Source organism: Neovison vison, chromosome 7 (genome assembly GCF_020171115.1).
Source record: "Neovison vison isolate M4711 chromosome 7, ASM_NN_V1, whole genome shotgun sequence".
NCBI lineage: Eukaryota > Metazoa > Chordata > Mammalia > Carnivora > Mustelidae > Neogale > Neogale vison.
The window spans coordinates 108,755,511-108,777,517 of NC_058097.1; the positions used below are offsets into that span (position 1 = coordinate 108,755,511).

Genomic DNA, 22,007 nt, shown 5'->3' on the forward strand with positions numbered 1-22,007 from the left:
TCTTAAAGACTGGCTGCAATGTGGAATCTAAAACCAAGTCAATGAAGTTTTCATATTCTGATAAGTTAAGATCTATTGGTCTATCTTGTACTAAAAATGGGTATTTTACACATGCATAATTTTTTTTTTTAGAGTGTGTGTGTACATCCAGTGGGAGGAGGGACAGAGGGAGAGGGAGAGGGAGAGAATCTTAAGCAGGCTCCACGCCCAGCACAGAGCCCCAGGCAGGGTTTGATCTCCATGACCCTGAGATCATGACCTGAACCAAAATCAAGAGCCATATGCTCAACTGACTGAGCCACCCAGGCGCCCCGCATGCATGATTTTTTTTAACATCATGTATTCGTCATTTGGAAGTGGTGGGTTCACTGAATTTTGCAGATCTTCCCAATGTTAATGCATTTCATTACATAATACCAAAAAAAATATTTGGTAGTACCACCACTGGTTTTATTGGAAAAGGGTTAAAAGAGTAGGAAGCCTTCAAGCTCAAATTTTATTTTTTTAAAAGATTTTATTTATTTATTTGACAGACAGAGATTACAGGTAAGCAGAAAGGCAGTCAGAGAGAGGAGGAAGAAGGCTCCCTGCTGAGCAGAGAGCCCGATGCGGGGCTCGATCCCAGGACCCTGGGATCATGACCCGAGCCGAAGGCAGAGGCTTTAACCCACTGAGCCACCCAGGCACCCCTCAAATTTTATTTTTGGCAGCAAATACTGTCAGTTGTTTTCCCTGAAGGGACGGGATCACTTTATACATTTTGTACAAAATGTCTGGCAAATACCCGAGTCCCAATTACCATGACTTGTTTCTCAGGTGTTCTTTCTAGTAAAACTGGTGTTCCATGAAAAAAGAGGCTAATTCAGCTCACAGATCGAACAACTACATGGATGTGTTTCCTCCAGGAAACCACTGTACTTCCAACAGAAGTAGTTTACTTTATAGGGGTGCCTGGGTGGTTCAGTCCTTAAGTGTCTGCCTTCAGCTCAGGTTAGTCAGACAGGTTTGTTTGTTTTTTTTTTAAGATTTTATTTATTTATTTGACAGACAGAGATCACAAGTAGGCAGAGAGGCAGGCAGAGAGAGAGGAAGGGAAGCAGACTCCCCGCTGAGCAGAGAGCCTGATACGGGGCTCGATCCCCAGACCCTGGGATCATGACCCGAGCTGAAGGCAGAGGCTTAACCCACTGAGCCACCCAAGCGCCCGGCCTATTTTTCTTTTATTGTTTTTTTATTTATTGCCTTCAGGGTCATATTTATACATATTATACAACAATTGCCAAATCCAAATCCAAATCCCCCTATGTTTTCCTCTAAGTTTTTTTATAGTACTAACTTTTAAATTTAGGTATTTGATCTGTTTGGTATTTTTTGTAGGATATTTATTTATTTATTTATTTGACAGAGAGAGAGAGAGAGAGAGAGAGACAGCGAGAGAGGGAACACAAGCAGAGGGAGTGGGAGAGGGAGAAGCAGGCTTCCTGTGGAGCAGGGAATCCGATGCAGGGCTTGATCCCAGGACCCTGGGATCATGACCTGAGCCGAAGGCAGATGCTTAATGACTGAGCCACCCAGGCGCCCCTGTTTGTTATTTTATATTATATTATATTATATTATATTATATTATATTATATTATGATGATCATGTGTTTTTTCTCTTCATTCTGTTAAGGTGGTATATTATACTGATTGATTTTCACATATGAAACTACCCTTGTATACCTGGGATAAGTCTCATTTGGTCATGCAATATGGTCCGATTAATGTACTGCTTAATTTGTTTTGTCAGTATATGTATTTTTTAAGGTTTTTGCCTCTTTATTCATAAGCACATTGATTATGGTTTTCATTTCTGTAGTGCCTTGTTCTGGCTTTGGTATCAAGCTACTGTCTTCCTCATAGAATGAGTCAGGAAGTATTTGCTCCTGTTTGATTTCTGAATAGTTTGAGAAGGATTGGTGTTAATTTGTCTTTATTTTTTAAGTTTTTAAAAGATTTTATTTATTTATTTGAAAAAGAGAGCGCACAAGCAGGGGGAGCAGCAGGCAGAGGGAGAGGGAGAAGCAGGCTCCCCCCTGAGCAGAGAGCCCAAGGTGGGACTCAATCCCAGGAGCCCAAAATCAGGCCATGAGCCGAAGGCAGACATTCAACTGACTGAGCCACCCAGGTTCCCTGTTAATTCATCTCTAAACATTTGGTAAAATTCACCAGTGAAGCCATCTGGTCTTGGAGTTTTCTGTGTTGGAGATTTTTTTTTTAAGATTTTATTTATTTATTTGGCAGACAGAGATCACAAGTAGCAGAGAGGCAGGCAAAGAGAGAGAGAGAGAGGTGGAAGCAGACTCCCTGCTGAGCAGAGAGCCTGATATGGGGCTCGACCCCAGGACCCTGGGATCATGACCTGAGCTGAAGGCAGAGGTTTTAACCCACTGAGTCACCCAGGCGCCCCGAGATGTTTATTCTTTTTATATGTAGGCATTTACTGCTATAGATTTCCCTCTGTGCATCGCTTTCTGTGAATCCCACAGGTTTGGGTATGTTGTGTGTATGTATGTGTGCATGCAAGTGTGTGTGTGTGTGTGTGTGTGTGTGTGTGTGTGTGTATAGACTTTATTAATTAACCTGAATGGACATATCATTATCACCCAGAGTCTACAGTTTACATTAGGGCTCTCTTTTGGTATAGTACCTTTTTGGGGTTTGGACAAATAACAACATGCAGCCACCATTACAGTCTACAGGATACTTTCATTGCCCTGAAAAGCTTGTCCCCCATCTGTTTCTCTCTCCCTCCCCACCAGCCCCTAGAAACCACTGATCTTTTTACTGTCTCCCTTGTTACTGTCATTTGTCTGAAGATATATTCTAATTTCCCTTGTGATTCTTTCTTTGACCCATTGGTTCTTTAAGATCGTACCACTTACTTTCTACATATCTGTGGGTTTTCCAGTTTTCCATCTGTTATTGATTTCTAGCTGCCCTTAATTGTGTCCATGAAGATAGTTTGTATGATTTCTGTCTTTTAGAATTTATTGAGACTTTTTTTGTGACCTAATATTCCTGAAGAATATTCTATGTACAATAGAGAAGAAAGACTATTCTGCTGTTGCTGAGCAGAATGTTCTATTATCGGGTGAAGTCTTTTGGGTCTAACTGATTTATGGTGAGGTTAAAGTCCTCTCTTTTCTTACTGATCTTTCATCTAGAAGTTCTATCCATCAGTGCAAATAGGGTAATAGAAATCTCAACTATTATTGTGGAATTGTCTATTTCTTCCTTCAGTTCTTTTTTTTTAAGTTATTGATTGATTGATTGGGGGAGTGGGGTACGGACGGAGTGGGAGTGGGGTACGGACGGAGTGGGAGAGGGAGAAGAGAGCCTGATGCAGGGCTCAATCCCAGGACCCCAAGATTATGTCATGAGCTGAAGGCAGACACGTAACCAGCTAAGCCAGCCAGGTGCCCCTCTTCCTTTAATTTTTCACTGAATGTCTTTTCATGCTTTATATTTTGGGGGCCTCTTTTGTTTGGTATATACGTTTATAATTGTTATAGCTTCTTGATTAACTGACTCTCTTATTAGCATACTGCGTTTGTCTCTTATAACAAGGAAAAATATGTATGTAATAAAAGTATATAGAGAATGTCTTTTTAAAAAGATTTTATTTATTGCCAAACCATAAGTGACTCTTAATCTCACAAAAAAACTGAGGGTTGCTGGGGGGAGGGGGTTAGGAGAAGGGTGATGGGGTTATGGACATTGGGGAGGGTATGTGCTTTGGTGAGTGCTGTGAAGTGTGTAAACCTGGCGATTCACAGATCTGTACCCCTGGGGATAAAAATATATGTTTATAAAAAATTAAAAATTAGGGCGCCTGGGTGGCTCAGTGGGTTAAACCGCTGCCTTCGGCTCAGGTCATGATCTCAGGGTCCTGGGATCGAGGCCCGCATCGGGCTCTCTGCTCAGCAGGGAGCCTGCTTCCTCCTCTCTCTCTGCCTGCCTCTCTGCCTGCTTGTGATCTCGCTCTGTCAAATAAATAAATAAAATCTTTAAAAAAAAATTAAAAATTAAAAAAAAGATTTAATTTATTTATTTGGCAGACAAGAGATCACAAGTAGGCAGAGAGACAGGCAGAGAGAGAGAGAGAGAGAGGAGGAATCAGGCTCCCCGCTGAGCAGAGAGCCCGATGTGGGGCTCGATGCCAGGACCCTGAGATCATGACCTGAGCTGAAGGCAGAGGCTTTAACCCACTGAGCCACCCAGATGCCCCGAGAATGTCTTTCTTAAGTCTCTTTTGACTTATAGTCTATTTTGTCTGAATTGATAGAGCCACTCCAGCTCTTTTTTAGTTACATGAAATATGATTTTCCATTTTTTCACTTTCAAACCTATTGGTGTCTTTGATCCAAAGTGAGTCTTTTGGAGATGCCTGGCTGGCTCAGTTGGTAGACCATGCCACTCTTGATCTCAGGGTCATGAGTTCAAGCCCCATGTTGAGTGTAGAGGTTAAATAATTTTTTTAAAGATTTTATTTATTTATTTGTCAGAGAGAGAGAGCACAAGTGGGGAGGAGTGGGAGAGGGAGAAGCAGGCTCCTTGCTGACCAGGGAGCCTGATGCAAGGCTTGATCCCAGGACCCCAGGATCATTACCTGAGGCAAAGGCAGATGTGTAACCAACTGTGCCACCCAGGTGCCCCAATAAATAAATATTTTTTAAAAAATAAAGTGAGTTGGGGTACCTGGGTGGCTCAGGTGGTTAAGCGTTCAGCTCTTGTTTTGGCTCAGGTCATGATCTCAAGGTTGTGAGATCAAGCCCTGCATTGTACTCCACACCCAGTGGGGAGTCTGCTTGAGATTCTCTCCTTCTCTCCCTCCCAAAACAATAAAAAAAATTTTTTTAATAAAATAAAGTGAGCCTTCCGGAGGCAGCATATCCTTAATTATTAAGAACCACACTTACATTTACTTTTTTCTCTATTCCGTAAAAAAAAAAAAAAAAAAAAAAGGTTTCCAAAATTGATAATGTCCCCTTAACAAAGTAAACTCCTTAGTCTCAATTCCTCTACTTACTATCTCCAGTTTCCATCATTTATAATTTTTTTTCAGGATTCTTGAACTGGCTAATAACAATAGCAAATATTTAGACAGTGTTCATTAGGTCCTTGGCCCTGCTCTGAGAGCTTTTCTATATTATTAGATATATCAGATATATATTGTTAACTCTCCCAGCAACCTTATGAGGTAGGTCTAATTTTTATGGGAAAACTGAGGCAAGAGGCAAAGAAACACCCACATCACAGGGCTAATAAGTGGCAGAAAGGATTTAAGTCACTCATTCTTGCTGCCTCTCAGATAAGCCAATTCTGAAGCTGTTGGGAAAAAAATAAGGAAGATACCCAAGACATTTTTATAAAGTATAATGAGGTTATTAAAAAGTATAAAACTCCAAGGCGCCTGGGTAGTTCAGTTGGTTAAGCGACTGCCTTTCGCTCAAGTCATGATCCTGGAGCCCTAGGATTGAGTCCCACATTGGGCTCCCTGCTCCATGGGGAGTCTGCTTCTCCCTCTGACCTTCTCTCTTCTTATGCTCTCTCTCAAATAAATAAATAAAATCTTAAAAAGAAAATAAAACTATAATAATTAAAACCGTACATTATTTTTTAAGTTTATTTATATAAGTAATCTCTACTCCCAACATGGGGCTCGAACTCATCACCCCAAGATCAAGAGTCGTATGCTCTTCTGACTGAGCCAGTCAGGTGCCCCAAAGCTGTGCAGTACTAAAAAGTATCATTGAAACATAATTAAACATTCCAATATAAGCTCAAATCCATCCGAGAACTTGTTATATAATAAAGGTGGCTCTCTGGAGTGCCTGGGTGGCTCAGTGGGTTAAAGCCTCTGCCTTCGGCTCAGGTCATGATCCCAGGGTCCTGGGATCGAGCCCTGCATCAGGCTCTCTGCTCGGCAGGGAGCCTGCTTTTCCCTCTTTCTCTGCCTGCCTCTCTGCCTACTTGTGAAATAAATAAATAAAATCTTAAAAAAAAAAAAAAGGTGGCTCTCCATAACAGCCTAGAAAAAAAACCCCAGATTTAAATTGTATTGGAATACTGGCTAATCAGATCACTGCTTCATACCTTACAGTAACATAAACTCTAGGTGGATCCAAAGTGTAGACACAAAAAACCATAAATACTAGACAAAAGCATGGAAACATTCTTATAATCTTGGAATGGCGATGAACACACCACAACAAATGCCTAAAAGCCATTAAAAAATAATGGTAAATTCTACCTAAAATAAAATTTACTCGGAAGACCATATACAGAGTCAAAACCTAAACTGGGTAAGATATATTTACAATTCATGGATTAAGGACTGATTTCCTTAATAGAGTGAGAACCCTGAAAGGTCATTAAGACCAGTAGAACCTAACAGAAAAAAGGGGCAAGAGATAAGGAGCGATAGCTCACAGAGAAAGAAAATACAAGCAGCACTTAAGATGTTCAACCTCAATTCTAAAATAAAATCGAAGCCACTTTTTAATTTATCAGCTTGGCAAAATTAAAGTACTAATGTTGTGTTGGTTTTAGAAACCTTGTGAGGGGGGCACCTGGGTGGTTCAGTCGGTTAAGCCTCTGCCTTTGGCTCAGGTCATGGTCCCAGGGTCCTGGGATCGAGTCCCTCATTGGGCTCTTTGCTTAGTGGGGAGCTCTCTGCCTCTGCCCTCCACTCTGTCTGCTTGTTCTCTCTCTCTCTCTCCAAATAAATAAATAAATAAAATCTGGAAAAAAAGAAAGAAAGAAACAATGTGAGGTTGGGTCTTATCTTCCTTCAAAAAGAAAAATCAAAGCCAAATGATTTGTCTCAGGAATAGGTTACTACCTAGTTCCTAATTTGTTGGACACCAAAACCCATGTCCTTAATCAATGAATGATGCTGCTTCCCATCCACAATGGCAAAGAATTAAAAGAAGGTGATACTTGAGAATTTAGATTAGGGTTTCTCCATATCAATGCTATTGACATTTTGGGCGAGGTAATTCTTTGTGGTGGGGAGGGCTGTCTTCCGTGCATGGTAGGATGCTTGGCAGCATTCTTGACATCTGTCCACTAGATACCAGTAATATCTCTCCTCCTCTCCCCCCCATTCTGACAGCCCAGAATGTCTCCAAGCATTGCCAAAGGTCTTCTGGAAAGCTGCCCCAATTGAGAACCACTGTCTTAAATATTCCTACCTTCTAACCTAACCAAAGAGATCATGAAAACAACACTGAGCCCAAAAGTAGTCACTGTTACCTGCGATACTGAAAAGCAGAAACAGATGAAAGATTATCAGATGAAAGCAACAGATGAAAGATTAAGGAAACCATAGAATATCTATTCAATGTATTACAGAGTTGTTAATAACGCCCATCTGATGGTAGAACCTAGAGAACTCAAAATGTAAAAATCAATTCTTCCAAAAGAATGGCTACTAAAAGCCCACTACTTTTTATTTAAGAATTGCTAATGGCATGCTTACGACATTAATTTAAAAATATATGCGGGGCACCTGGGTGGCTGAGTGGGTTAAAGCCTCTGCCTTTGGCTCAGGTCATGATCCCAGTGTTCTGGGATCGAGCCCTGCATTGGGCTCTCTGCTCAGTGAGGAGCCTGCTTCCTCCTCTCTCTCTCTCTTCTGCCTGCCTCTCTGCCTACTTGTGATCTCTGTCAAATAAATAAATAAGATCTTTAAAAAAACAAAAATAGGGGCGCCTGGGTGGCTCGGTGGGTTAAAGCCTCTGCCTTTGGCTCAGGTCATGATCTCAGGGTCCTGGGATCGAGCCCGGCATCAGGCTCTCTGCTCAGCAGGGAGCCTGCTTCCTCCTCTCTCTCTGCCTGCCTCTCTGCCTACTTGTGATCTCTGTCAAATAAATAAATAAAATCTTTAAAAAAATAAATAAAAATATATGTAAAACTACATACCGCTACAAGTTGAAAAACATAAAACCTGGACACAGAGATTTATAGCAGCTTTGTTCATGATTGGCAGAACCTGGAAAAGCAACCAAGATGTCTTTCATCAGGTGAATGGCTACACCATGGTGCATCCAGACAACAGGGTATTATTCAGAGCTACAAAGAAATGAGCTGTCAAGCCATGAAGACATGGAGGAAATGTGTTTGCATGTTGCTAAGCAGAAGTAGCCAGTCTGAAAGGCTACAGGCTGTCTGACTCCAACTAGATGACATTCTGGAAAAGGCAAAACTATGGAGACAGCAAAAAGGTCTGTGGTTGCCAGGAGCTGGAGGGGGAAGGGAGGGATGGACAAAGAGACTGAGTATGGAAGATATTTTGGGCAGTGGAACTACTCTACATGACATGTAACGGTGGGTACATATTATTTTACATTTGTCCCAAACTGAAGAATATACAATGTCAAGACTGAACCCTAACGTAAACTATACTTTGAGCGATGACAGAATCAATATAGGGTCATAGATTATTTTTTTTAAAAAAGATTATTTATTTATTTATTTGACAGAGAGAGAGAGAGAGAACAAGTAGGCAGAGAGGCAGGCAGAGAGAGAGAGAGAGAGAGAGAGAGAGAGGAGGAAGCAGGCTCCCCGCTGAGCAGAGAGCCCGATGCGGGACTCGACCCAGGACCCTGAGATCATGACCTGAGCCAAAGGCAGCGGCTTAACCTACTGAGCCACCCAGGTGCCCAGGGCCATAGATTATTATGACTATACTACTCTGGTGGGGGATGGTGACAGTGGGGAGACTGTGCTTGTCTGGAGCCAGAGGGCATATGGGAAGTCTCTGTACTTTCTGCTCAATTTTGGTGTGAACTTGAAACTGCTCAAAAAAATAGTCTATTGAAAAAAAAAAAAGACTTCCAGGCTTAAAACTTGTCTGACCTGTCTAGCCTTTAGAGAAAACATCTTAGATATGTAAGCGATTCGTGACCGGAGTGATCTTCCTTTGGTAAAATACTGTTCCATCAAGACTGATGAACAACCCAAATTAGTTGTGCTGGTGAATTAATCGAGTGGTGAATGTCTAGCAACACCTTCTCCTATCAGAGCAGTTAACAGCGAGGGCTAACAGATCAGAATTAAGTTCAGACATAGCTGTGGGACTTAACACCTGATTGCTTGGGTCCGTAACTGAAAACTTTATGAACTGTCAACTGTCAACTTCTTACTTATTTATTTAGTTAGCTAGCTAGTTAGTAAGTAGGCTTCACACCCAAGATGGAGCTTGAACTCACAACCCTGAGATGAAGAGTCACATTGCTCTATTGACTGAGCCAGCCAGGAGCCCCATGAACTGTCAGTTTCTTATTTGCAAAACAGAGTTGTCATCTTAAAAAGTGATTGTCACCTAAAAAAGTCTGGGACGTAGAGGTCCAAAAAATGTCAGCAGAAAAATAAAACCAGTTTTGTTTTCATGAAAAAACAAAACAACTTAATACATATGAATCTCAACTAAGTCCAAAATGTTAATATTGTGGTGGTACCAGTGTACGTAATGTTGAGATTCAAACTCCTCTTAAAAATTTTCTCTAATAGGGTGCCTGGGTGGCTCAGTGGGTTAAGCCGCTGCCTTCGGCTCAGGTCATGATCTCAGGGTCCTGGGATTGAGGCCTGCATCGGGCTCTCTGCTCAGCAGGGAGCCTGCTTCCTCCTCTCTCTCTGCCTGCCTCTCTGCCTGCTTATGATCTCGCTCTGTCAAATAAATAAATAAAATCTTTAAAAAAAAAAAATTCTCTAATAAACAGGGGACTGTCTATACTCAGGAAACAAATGTTTAAAAAATCACAGAACAGGGGCACCTGGGTAGCTCAGTGGGTTAAGCCTCTGCCTTTGACTCAGGTCATGATCTCAGGGTCCTGGGATCAAGCCCCACATTGGGTACTCTGCTCAGCAGGGAGCCTGCTTCCCCCCCCCCCTCTACTTGCCTCTCTGCCTGCTTGTGATCTCTGTCAAATAAATAAAATCTTAAAAAAAAAAAAAAATCACAGCACAAGGGATGCCTGGGCAGCCCAGTCGATGAAGCATCTGCCTTCACCTCAGGTCATGACCCCAGGGTCCTGGGATGGAGCCCTGCATCAGCCTCCTTGCTCAGCAGGGAGCCTGCTTCTCCCTCTGCCTGCTGCCCCCCAACCCCCGTTTGTGCTGACAAATAAAATTTAAAAAAAATCACAGCACAAAAACTGTAGAAAAGAATATTTTATTGAAACAGTTTCTCAATTAACAATGGACCAAAGTACAATTTGACTCAAACCTGTCCAACCAGCCTCAACTGCTAGTGAAAGAACTCAAACATACAGGACGGGGTGGGACCCTGCGGTCTCATTTCTGCCAATGTGGCAAAAAGAAAAAAAAAAAAAAAAAGGAAAAAAAAAGGGACAGAAGACAGACAACCAGATTCCCCCTTACCCTGGGAGCTGGGTGGCAGCTGTGGCTCCTGCTCCATTCGGGATACGGAGGGCAGGCTCCCCGACATGGGCACGGTGGGTCAAGAGCCCCCATCTCAGCAGAGCAACTCAAGAAAGGCAGGCCAGCCCCTACCCCTTTCCGTCCCCCACAAGGCCTGTCGCGAAAAGGGCGAGGTGGCCTTTTTACATTCACACCACGGCCTCTCCTTTTCCCAGGGTCTTGGGATAGGGGCTCACAGTAGAAAGCACATTTTGGTCAGCCCAGGGGGCTAGGGGGCCAGGGAAAGGCTATGTCTGGGTGGGCAAAAGAGGAGAGAGCAGGGGGCCAAGAGTCATAGGGACATGGAGGGACAGGCTATTGGGCCGATGCAGACTCCGACAGTGCTCACAGGAGGCTGGCATCCCGCGCAGGCCATTCCGCACGCTCTCCTGTGCCCGAGAGCCCGCAAGTGGGAGCTCTGGGTTTTTCACACATCTCTCCCACAGAGGCGGCTGGATTCCCTCCTTCGCTTTCTCCCTGCCTACTCTGGCCACGGGAGGGGGGAATGCTGGGGGGGAGGGGCGGTGCACAAGCAGGTGGGGATTAATCGAGCTTTGCTGCAGCCTGCCTGGATAGAAGGGCTTGGGCAGGAGGCAGCGGCTGCCTAACTTGCCACAGGAAGGCAAGCAAACCATGGGAAGAGGAGTCACTGGGGATGAGGCCTTTTAGGGAAAGACAAGACCGTGGAGAAGGAAAGAGCAAAGATAGGCACTCAGAAACCAGACCTGGTAACCAAGGCTCTGTAGACACTGGCCCCTGTAGGGCGGACTCTGTGGTGGAAGAGGGGGCAGGAAAAAGGAGGAGAGAAGACTGGAGACTCTCTAATATCCCAGGGCATCCCTCCCCCTGCCAGGTCCGTTGACCCCTCAACGGGCAATCGCTCACCTACCCACAGGCAAAGAATTAAGACATAATAGTGATTTTTCCCAAATTAGGGCCTGGATGGGTAGGGAACCAGGGGTGGGATTAGGAAATCGAGCAATTTCAGTTTTTACCACAGAACCATTGCAGAAGGAACTGGTGAGCTGTCCCTTCCGTCCCCTTCTCCACACCCCTGATCAAGGTGAGAGAAAAGGAACTGAAGCCTGTGAGGGCAGGAGCAACCCCTCCCCCGACCCTTGATGTTTAATAAATAGAGGAGGTAGGAGAAGGGGGCAGGATGAATGGGAACTGGGGGTTATAGTTCATCATTTTTCAAAGTTGGCTTCTGTCCTGTTGGCTGTTCCTTCTGTTCCGGTTCTGCTGGGAGTGGGGAAGAGCAAAGGGATGCCAGCAGGTGAAATCGAGGTGACCTGGCCCCATTCTGTGCAGATCCCCCCGATCCCAGGACCTCCCAACCAGGCTTCCCAGGTAGCCCCAGTTCCACGCTCACCTGCTCCAGGACCTCCCAGCTCCAGAGGCTCAGCATCTGCCGGTTCAGATCCTGCTTTGGGGAAGGAAGAGGTTAGCCTCTGCAGAAGGGAGGAAGGGGCTAATGGAGGGGCTAGGAAACTTTTTTTGTAAAAAGCCAGACAGTAAATGTTTTAGGAGCTGTGGGCCACAGCTCGTGTGTGTGTGTGTGTGTGTGTGTCTAATAACCTAAAAATGTAATGGTCTTTCACAGCTTGTGGACCTGCCAGAAACCAGCTGTGCCTGCCAGTGTGCCAACCCTTAGGTTAAGCAACAGCCATATTCCCAATCACTTTCCCCAACTCACGAGTCTCTTTCTCAGGTTCTGAAATGGGCTTTGCATCTTCAGTCTGGCCTGGAAGGAAACCAGGGGTAAAATGTAGTCCCAGGAAGGAGAGGCCTTCTTCCTGCCCAGGAGCACCCACAGCAGGCACCCTGCTCTCACCTGGTGGAGGGATGACCTTTTCCGCTTGGTCACTGGCATTGAGGGGAGGCTCTGCCCGGGTCCCATTCTTGTCCTTGGGTCGGGGCCGGGGCTTGGTAAACTTGGCCTTATTGAGCAGATACTGCACCTCACGGTCCAGGGCCATCATCTTGGCCTCAATGTCTTTTGAGAGCAATACGGGCTTCTCTGTGGCGGGAAGTTTGGCCTGCTCGGCCATGGTCGCATTCTTCCAGGCCTGTGGATGAGGCCAGGACAAGCTGAGAGCTAGCCCTGGAGCCTTCAGATATCTGCCACAGACGAAATACACCCCAACCAGCCTCAGACTCTGCCCTCAGATCACAAACCAGTCACTCTACCTGGCTGTCAGCCCCCACAAGGGGAGGCAGTCTCCTCAAAATAGCATCCAAGGCTTTCCACAAAGCAGTCGCAAACTACACGCTTAGGGCTTACTTGGAACCGCTAGCCGAACCTCTCGATTATTCCCTTGTCTCTGCGCTTCTAGAGCTCTGATCCAAAGACGTTCCCCATACATCCAAAAGGGAAGTTTCTGCTTCCTGTGACCAGTCCTCCTCACCTCCCCGAACCCAGGCCCACTTGCTGAGTACAGCTCAAGCCCCAGCTCCTCGGAGCTCTAACGTCATGGGAATGGGCTCTGCTGCCACTCCAGTCTGACAACTTGGGCATGGCCATGACCCGTGTTTGGGGCTAATCCGTCATGGCCCCTTCGCAATCAGCTGCGAGGCCAGGAGGCGGCGGCTGCTCAGTCTCCATCGCTCGGCCTCTCCCATGCTGCCTAGCTCGGACACCTTGCCAGGGAGAGGATCCACGTGAGAATTTACACCCGGATTACCCAGGTCTCGTTGATGACTTTCTCTAACGTTGTCATCTCCACCTCAGTGAAGATCTGATCCATCTCTGGGATGAGCCGGGCACCCCTGGAAGCCAGAAAGGAGATGGTGAGCCCAAGAGGAAGAGGGGTCAGGGGTGTACATGCGGGGCATGGGAAGCTGAAGGACACTGAGGCTTGGCAGGACTGAATTAGGAAGAAAAGCAAAGGGGCTGCTCACTTGAGGAACATGCTGGAGTGGTTGAGGAGATTATCAAGGGCAGACAACCGTTCAGGCCACTTCTTGCGCTCTTCCACCCGAAAAAACAACCCATGGCATAGCTTCCTCAGTTCAGTCAGCTTCTCCTTCAGCATCTGAGGGATGTGGGGCGGGAGTGGGCAGAGGCGTTGAAAGGAGGAGAGGCCAGCCTGCAGCCAGCCCTGCATCCCAGTCACAGCTTCACACCCCAGCTCTCCTCACCTTCTCTGACCCTGGAGAGGAAAGCGAGGGCTCCCATCCCACCCACCATGTCTGGGAGGCCACTTACCACGGTGGTGGCCCCAAAGCCCTCGTCCTCCAGCCAGGTGGAGGCCGCGCTGAGCCTCCCAGAGATCTCTTCACGCTGCTCCTCAGTGGACACTTCCTGGTACTCAGGCTGGTACAGTTTGTCCTAGGGAGAAGCACACAGGCCCAAGCATGCACCGAGCCCCTGAGGGCAAGGCTCACAGAGCCAGACCCCCCTCAGACACCAGGCCCAGGGCAGGCTGCCTCCCAGCCTACGAACCTGGGTCTCAAAGATAAAAGCTTCCAAGCTGTTGGCAGCTTTTTCCCGTTCCTGCTTCTCTAGGTCTCGGAGTGTCAAGTCTTGGAGTCTGTGGGACAAAAAAGAAGCATGAAGGAGAGAGCATGTTGAACTTGGAGCCTGGGTCAGACAGTTCTCCCTCCCAGAGGAGGGATTCCATACCCTGCACACACACACACAAAATTTCTACTCACTTTTTCGCTGAGCGGGCCAGCTCTTCCTCAGGTAAGTCAGGCAGGTCCAGGACCACCAGCTCCACCCCAATCTCCTCTACCATTCTCTGCTTCCGGGCAGGCTTCTGCTTCTTTTCTTCCTCTGGGGCTGGAGGAACACCCTCAGACCCTGTTTCCTTTTTCTCACTTGGCTTCTAGTGGGGAAAGAGAGGAGCATATCAGGAAAAGCTTAGGCCCTTCTATTCTCCACAGGCAGGGCTCTGGGGACAAGCAACAAGGCAGGCATCTATTCCCTTAGCCCCTGGGGCCACCCTGGCCTTATTCGGCGCCTGCAGCTCACCTGGGCCTCAGACTTTTCCTCATTTTCTTTTTCTGCAGCCTTTTCTTCCTCAGGGGCTGCATCCTCCTTGGGCTCAGCGGGTGGGGGCTGAGAAGTGTCCTCCGCAGGGGCCTCAGCCTCCTCCTTGAGCTCTGCCTGCTCCCCAGGCTCATCCTTGCTCCCCTCAGCAGGGCTTTCCTCCTCCTCCTGGGAAACAATCACAGATGCCCCCAACCCCCATAGGAAACCATCATTGTAGCAGAACCTAAGGCCCAGCCAGGTCGCGTCCCCTAGGCTTGCGTCTGCCTGCACAGTGTGGGGGCAGACAGACGACTGGATGGCAACGGTGGCCTAGTCGGACAAAGGACAAGGGCTTAGAGAGGAGGGAAATGTGCCCTGGATTCCGAGCACAGGGGCCGCCTGGAGTCCAGAGGATGGTATGGTTCACTGGGCAGGGGAAGGGGTAGTCTAGCCAGTCCCAGGCAGCTGGAAAGCCCACCCCAATCCCTGCCTCTGCTGCCACTCCTGGGGCACATAATCCCTCCCCTGAGCTCCCCTGGCTCCATGCTGGCCTCACCTGGACGGCGTCTGTACCGTTCTCTTTAGTGTCTGCCGTTGTGCCCCCTCCAAACAGGCTAGAGATGGTGTTGCCGAGTTCTGCGAGGAAGAAAGCCCCAAAACTCAAAAGGGCCACGGCAGTGATGCCACCTCACCCAAAAGCAAGGCCTGCCCGCCCCCAATGCATACAAGCACCGCCTCCCTCACACACACGCACGCGTGCGTGCACACACACACACACACACACACTCATCTTACTGGTCAGTGTGGATTCCTCCTCGGGGCTATCCTCCACCAGGGTCTCAAACACAGACTCCACCTGAAAACAGGGTGAAGAAACACACACGCTAAGCCACCTTTCCCCTGGAAATACCCTGTCACCATGGGCGTCTACTCACGTGCATCCGGGTGACTTACGGTGCTGGCCTAGTCCCTCACCAGCCTCCTTCTACTGGCTCCTGAGCCAAGTTACCTCTGCCCCCTTTGATTATGGGCCCTCTGAAGACAGACTCCTAGCTCCTTTCCCCTGAACCCTGCACTTCTCTACTCGAATACAGAATGGACCATTATTTCCGACAATGTGTTTTAAAAGATATTAACCCCAGACCTACTTTTTGAGAATGACTTACTTAACCATCTATAAGACCTGAACTTTACAACACTCATAAGCATTTATAGACCCTGAAAACACCACAGCAGATCCCTGGTTAGCTGTGTTCAGAGGCAAGACTTTTCCATTTCCCAAACTCTTCTTGTTTCTTATGTTCTGATACCATGTGGAGGAACCACTCTGGGAAGGCTGGTGGGACCTGGGCCCTTGGCCTGTACCCAGGGCCTCCTTCTGCTCTCACCCTGATGAGGCTGAGCACGCCGCTCTCATCCAGGTTGAAGTGAGCCTTGATGCCCTTGGACTCGTGGTCGGGATACTTCTTGAAGCTCTCACCCACACCTTTTAGCTTCACCGTGGTCAAATTCTGGGAGCCGAAGACCCTGGTTGGGGGACGAGAGAGCCATTCCAGGGAGCTCACCCAGCCTGCCTCCTCCAGCTCTAGATTACGTAGCTTCCCGGCATGAAATATCTCTCCTTTCCTCCCAGAAGATGCTCAGCCCAACCCTGACCGCACAGCCTGCTACCTCTGTCAGCCCTGTGGCTCCAGATCCTCCTTCCCATCCCGACCACCTCCCTCACCGAAGATCCTCGGGCTCCAGGAAGCCCAGGTCGCCATAGTTGATGTGGAAGTTGAAGTCGTGGTTGTAGCGGTTAAAGGTGATGACTTTGCGTTGAGGGTAGGGCCCCATTCGGGAGAAGAGAACTCGCTTATTGTGCTTCAGGCTGCGAACCCCAGGATCCTCCTCCACCTCCCTTGTAAACTCCACCTACACGGCAGGCAGAGAGGAGGCATGCTGGAGAGCGGGAGCACGTTGGGGGTAAGGTACGTGGAGAATGTCAGCGGGCAGAGAAACAAGGGAACAGGCTAGAGCAGACAGAGGGAGTGCGCTCAGTGAGGTAAAGGGAGCTTGTCACCCAGTCAGATGGGCCTACTCACCAGGATGGGGTAGAGGACCGCATCTCGGACTACAAATGGCTTCACCTTGAAGGCTTTGCTGAGCGCGGCTGCCTGGTACACGGCCCCCATGGCAGCTGCTTCATCTGCGTTGATGTTCTTCCCTAGTTCCTCCCTGTCAAAGTCCCAGGCTTCAGCGCATCATCTCTGGAGCAGCTGCCCTGGCCACCCTCTCCTCAGCCCTGCAGCCACCCAGCCCTGGAGCCCCAGCCCCACTGCCTCAACCGCCACACTCACTTGCCCACAGCCTTCAGCAGCACCTCCTGAACTTTAGGGACCCGAGTGGCCCCACCAACCAGGATCACCTGCTCAATCTCATCCTGCAGAGAAAGAATGGGACACACAAGAGCTGGGTGTTAGCCCTCCTCCTCAGCGCTGACTTGTTCCTTAACACTCCTGCCCACCAACCTGTCACCCTCTCTCCCACCCGCCTCTCCACCCAGGCCCACGCCTGACTCCCCCTCACCAAATTCATCTCAGCACTCTGGAGGGCCTGCTGTACGGGCCCAGGTACCCGCTCAAATAAGTCTGCACAGAGCTCTTCAAACTCCACTCGGGTCACTTTCGCCTTGAAGTCCACATCGTCCATCAGGCCCTCGATCTGGAGGAGGATGAGGCACGTCAGAGTTCCCACCCAGGTCCTCCTCTGGCTGGGCAGGCCAGAAACCAAGGGACTGGGACTTTGAGGGGACGGCAGGAGGCCGAGAAAGAAGGAATGGGCCACACCACACGCCAGCGGCCTAGCTTGGGAGGCTGGGGTCCTCTCCCCTCGGGCAGGGAATATTTCCCCTCAAGTAGCCACACGTGGGCACCTGTGCCATGTGATCAGCGTTGGCACTCAGGACGGTTTTGAGTCGATTCGCCTCCCGCAGCAGCTTGGCCATCGCACGGGGGTTCTCCCGCACGTCCTTTGCTCTCTGGCCCTTGCGCTGTTCATTGAAAAGCTTAGCCAGGTGCTCACGAAGCCGGAGCTCCATCTCCAGGCCCCCCAGGGTACGGTCAAACCTATTGAGGAAACAGTGAGAAAGAAAAGTGTGAGGAACACACAGGGTCCCTGACTCTTGTTCCACGTACGTGGCGACACCTCAGGGATAGTTCGCTTCCTCCTCCAGTCCGCTGTATTTACTGGGTGTCAAGTATGTGCTGGTCTCAGGGCATGCGACTGAGAGAAAAAAGCCAGGGTCCCTGCGGCCAAGGAGTTTACAATCTAGCACTGAACAAACACACGAACGTGAAGCATGTACCACCCCGTGAGTTATGAGAAACAGACAAGCAACAGTGTCAGAAGATGGAAAAGGGAAGTGTCGCCTACTTGCTGACGTCAGGGAAGGTTCTGTGGAGATGTGATAATTGAGCTGCAATCTGAAGGATGAGTGGAGGTAACGAGGCAAAGAAAAGGGAAAACAACTGGAGAGATGGGGACCACTACCCAAAAGGACATGCAGTGGGAGCCAGCCCAGTACGTTCCCAAGGAGGGCAGGCGCAGCTGGCGCTCAGAGAGCAAGGGGCTCTGGGTAGAAACAAGTGGGAGAAGCCAGGCCTCCCACAGGCTGATGTAAAAGGTATGAGGGTTTTTTTTTAAAGAAACAGATTATAATCAGGTCAGCATTTTGAAGATTATTTATTTATTTATTTATTTATTTGACAGAGAGAGAGAGAAAGAGAGAGAGAGGTCAAAAGTAGGCAGAGAGGCAAGCAGAGAGAGAGAGAGAGGAAAGCAGGCTCTCTGCTCATCAGAGAGCCCGATGCGGGACTTGATCCCAGGACCCTGGGATCATGACCTGAGCCGAAGGCAGCGGCTTAACCCACTGAGCCACCCAGGCGCCCCAAGGTCAGCATTTTGAAAAGAACTCTCTGGCTGCAATGTAGAGAAAAAAGTGGAAGAATGCCACACTGGAGGCAAGAAAACCTTTCCTAACCCTGCAAGTCAGAAATGATGGTAGCCTGGACTCAAGCGCTGTCAGGAGAGCTGGCCAGAAAGGAATGGGTTTGAAAGAGAAGACAACGTTGTCAACAAGTACGCCAGAAAAGACAAGAACAGCGAAACGACTGCATGTGGTCTACGGGTTTCCTTAGAAGCCGCTCAGGAAGGTCCCTGTCTTTCAAAATTTCCAAACAGTCCTCCTCCCTCCCCGTCTTCCCCTGGCTCTTCCAAGAGGTACCCCGTGATGATCGATACTTCAGGAGAGAATTCGTGCAGGAAAATGTGGCAGCTGCCACTCCAAGAAGCCCTCACCCGGGGGTGTCTCAGCGAGCCCAGCACCGACTTACCCCACACCCCGGACCTGCAGCTGTGGCTGCATCCCCGCCTCCTTGGTCTTCACTGTCTGGTAGGTCACGATGGTGCACACAGTGCTGCCAGAGCCCATGTCGTAGAACATGACATTCTGCACAGACACCAAGACAACGGTCACGGGAACCTCATCTAACTCCAGCTGCTACACCCACTCTCTGCTTGAGGCTGAAAAGCTCCAACAGCGGCTGAGAGGGCCATTCTCTTGCAGCATCCTGGCAAGGGCCAGCCATGCATACGAGATGCCAAACACGCCAAGTGGCCTCCATCCTCAAAACCAGCCACCCTCTGGCCGGAAGTTCCTCCCTGGCTCACCTGGGCGGTGGTGTTGATATCTTTCCGGCGGAAGACCCCATAGCTGAGGGCCGTGGCGGTGTTGTCGTTGATGAGCTGGAGCACTTTGAGGCCGGCCATGCGTGCGGCCTGCAGCACGGCCCGACGCTCAGCCTGATTGAAGAAGGCCGGCACCGTGATCACCGCGTCTTTGATGGGCTGCTCTACAGAGGACAACAGAACGGGGCTCCCACCAGCTCCATGCCTTGGACAACACTTCCTAGTGTTGGTGCTATTGGCATTTTGGGCCAAATAACTCTCTGCTGTGTGGGGCTGTCCTGCGCATTGTAGGACGTTTGGCAGCGTCCCTGGCCCAGTAGATGCCAGGAGCAGCTCCCCAGATAACCAAAGCAAAGATATTTTCTAACACTGACGAAGGTTCCCTGGGAGGCGAAGCTGCCCAGCTAGGAGACCCTAGGGAACCTGGCCACCACCGACCCCACCTTAGCTACTCACCAGCAAAATCCTCAGCCAGGGAACGGGAGTAGTTGAGAACCATGCCAAGCACCTCTTCAGGTGAGAACTGTAGCTGCCTGGGGGAAAGTGGGTAGTTAGAGGCAAGGACAGCCAGACATTAAGGCCAGGACAACTGTGAGCACTAGAGGAGCCTATCGGCCCTGCTGAGCCCGCCGTCCCCAGCAGAGCACTCACGGGCTGATCTGGAAGTGCACGGTCTGCCTCTGTGGGTCAAAGCCTAGCTCATGCTCTGGAAAACGAGCTCTGTAAAGGGCCACGTGGGGGTTTCCCTCCTGCTTCCCCAGGAGGTGCTGGAAGTAACGCAGTGTCGCCTTTGGATTCTTGATGGCCTGAGAGGAGGTAAAAAAAGGAATAGAGTATGAGGCTTCCGAGCCCACCATCACCTACCTCTCACATCAGAGGTCGATAAGGGCTCAGGCTCTGTGTCTATCATCTCCTCCCCTCTGCCCACCACTCTGGGAAGGGGTGGGCTGCTAAGCTCACCATGCTTGCTGCACTGTCTCCAAAGAATCTTTCATTTTCTTTCAGGGTCACAGTCACCGGGGTTTTCCTCCTGGATTCCCTAAAAAGAGGAAACACAGGGCCCAGGTGCCTATAGCAGGGTGCGGACTCAGGAGCCCCAACACCTCAAATACAACCACTCAGACACCAGACTGTTGGGGGCCCTAGGAAGCACACACACTGGCTTGGAGCACAGACTCCCCTCTTTCCCCACCCTGGATACTGGGATGGCCCTCACTTGTTCAAGACAATTTCCATGGGCACTCCGGGTTTGACGATGGCCACCTTCATCGACTCGCTGCCCAGGTCTACAGACATCACAGCCAGTGTGTCTGCAAAGGAAACAGATTTGTCAATTCGCCCCTCTTCCCCCACATTCTTGAGTCCCCTCTAACTAAAGGACACCTCTCTCCACAGAAAAGATAAAAAAGTGAAAAGATAAAGGACTGGATTCAGCAACTCCAGTGCAGAGGCTTCCAACCAGAAGCTCCCCTCCCACCATAGATCATTCATCATTCACTCATTTATTCTTCTTCTGAGCCTGCTCCTGGGGTACACACCACTCAGTGCCAACAGGTCAGCCAAGAGCACAGCCATCACAGCCCAATAGGCTAGCCTCCCTGGCCTCTGCCTCCTGATGGTGGCTGCCATTGTGCCTCTGAGGGAGAAGAAAAACAACACTTGTAACCGGATGCCCTGTGTGAAGAAGACAGAACCTCATCCCAGAACAGAGAAGCTTTAAGATTCATACTCCACGGTCTCCCCGGGGCTGAGTAGCCTACATCCCCCTCCTCTCCCTTCTGATAATGTCCCGGGACTCTAACCACACAAAGGGTCCTGGGCTCCATCCAGTACATCCCTAAACAAGGAAGGTACCAGGACGGAAGAAAGGAGACCAGAACCTTCCGTCCACTGCATAGGCTATAACCCGCGCACCCTAGCCCTGCCCCTGCTGTCAGACACCTCGGGGGAGACCAGGGATCTCCGCCCAGGGCTCAACTACCTCCCTACACCTGGAGCTCCCCCGCTGGCTGGGGAAAGCCAGGCCGGGCCTGGATGGAACTGAGAGGTGGTGACGTTGGAGGAGGCTGGGATGTTAGAAGGGCCTGTCTCCTTCTCGGTATCCCTTTGGGGTGTTCCACCCCGCCCCCCGTTCTCCATCCCAACCCCCGGCCCCACTGCCTACACAGACGCCGTGCCAGGAGCGCTAAGATTCTTCGCCGGGCGGGCACCGAGTCCCCCGAGTTTACCTAAGCCTCACCTGGCGAAGGCGGCAGCTCCCACTCCCGGAAACGCGGCCCGGCCCACCTCTAAGACGTGGGTGCGCCCCAGGGACCGAGCTTCGGGGCCAAGCGCACCGGCGTCCGTGCGGCCCTCGCTCCCGCTACCGACCCGCCCCCGGAGCTAGCACGTTGCCTCCTCCCGGAGGGGCGGCCCGCTCCCATCGCCATCCCCACCCCCCCACCGCTTGCCTGCGCTCCTGCGGCCCCAGCTCTGGGACAAACGCGGCGGCGGACGTACCCACGAGGCCGGCAGCGCGCCCCCAAACCCGCGCCCTTCACAACTCCCCTCGGTTTGCAAACTGTTACATTAGCCACCAATCTCTCGGCGGCGTCTCGCGCACCAGCCGGCCCCGGACGCGGCGCGCGCTCATTGGAGCCTCCGCCGCCCGGCCCTGCGCCGCGCGCCCGGCCCCGCCCCCGCCGCCCCGGCGCGCGCTCCCATTGGGCCACGTCCTACGCCCGCCCCCTCCTCCGTCGCCGGCTCGGGCCTCGGAGACCGCCGAGGGGCCTGTCCGCCAGTTGGGGGAAAACCGCCGGCGCCGGCTGGGGATTGGACCACGTCACGGGGCCCGGCG

The 22,007-nt window shown here is 49.9% G+C and overlaps 1 protein-coding gene across 6 annotated transcripts; it reads right to left on the bottom strand.

Moving 5' to 3' along the window:
• Positions 1-10,203: 10,203 nt before the first annotated feature.
• Positions 10,204-21,783, bottom strand: HYOU1 (hypoxia up-regulated 1). 6 transcript variants are annotated; one of them, XM_044258000.1, is made up of 26 exons: positions 21,622-21,783; positions 20,710-20,807; positions 20,388-20,481; positions 20,132-20,210; positions 19,823-19,977; positions 19,628-19,704; positions 19,154-19,335; positions 18,817-18,932; positions 17,358-17,550; positions 17,012-17,146; positions 16,783-16,865; positions 16,528-16,660; positions 16,170-16,357; positions 15,832-15,970; positions 15,239-15,299; positions 15,000-15,079; positions 14,444-14,629; positions 14,125-14,297; positions 13,913-14,000; positions 13,676-13,798; positions 13,369-13,502; positions 13,152-13,236; positions 12,302-12,536; positions 12,164-12,211; positions 11,840-11,890; positions 10,204-11,706 (listed from the first exon to the last, which is right to left on the bottom strand). In XM_044258000.1, the coding sequence occupies exons 2-26, from the start codon at positions 20,798-20,800 to the stop codon at positions 11,645-11,647; spliced, it is 2,991 nt and encodes a 996-aa protein (XP_044113935.1). In that variant the 5' UTR covers positions 20,801-20,807; positions 21,622-21,783; the 3' UTR covers positions 10,204-11,644. The 6 variants fall into 6 exon arrangements, with proteins under 6 accessions (XP_044113935.1, XP_044113934.1, XP_044113933.1 ...); XM_044257999.1 differs by having other exon boundaries at positions 10,204-11,709; XM_044257998.1 differs by having other exon boundaries at positions 11,840-11,893.
• Between the last annotated feature and the right edge of the window lie 224 nt (positions 21,784-22,007).

What these genes read in the sequence shown, in the direction of transcription:
- HYOU1 (XM_044257995.1), bottom strand. Translation starts at nt 20,800, where the DNA reads ATGGCAGCCACCATCAGGAGGCAGAGGCCAGGGAGGCTAGCCTATTGG. An exon ending in CTGGCCCGCTCAGCGAAAAA is followed by an intron (nt 14,001 to 14,124) that starts GTGAGTAGAAAT and finishes TTTGTCCCACAG; the next exon opens with ACTCCAAGACTTGACACTCC. An exon ending in AAGTCATCAACGAGACCTGG is followed by an intron (nt 12,537 to 13,151) that starts GTAATCCGGGTG and finishes CCTCATCCACAG; the next exon opens with GCCTGGAAGAATGCGACCAT.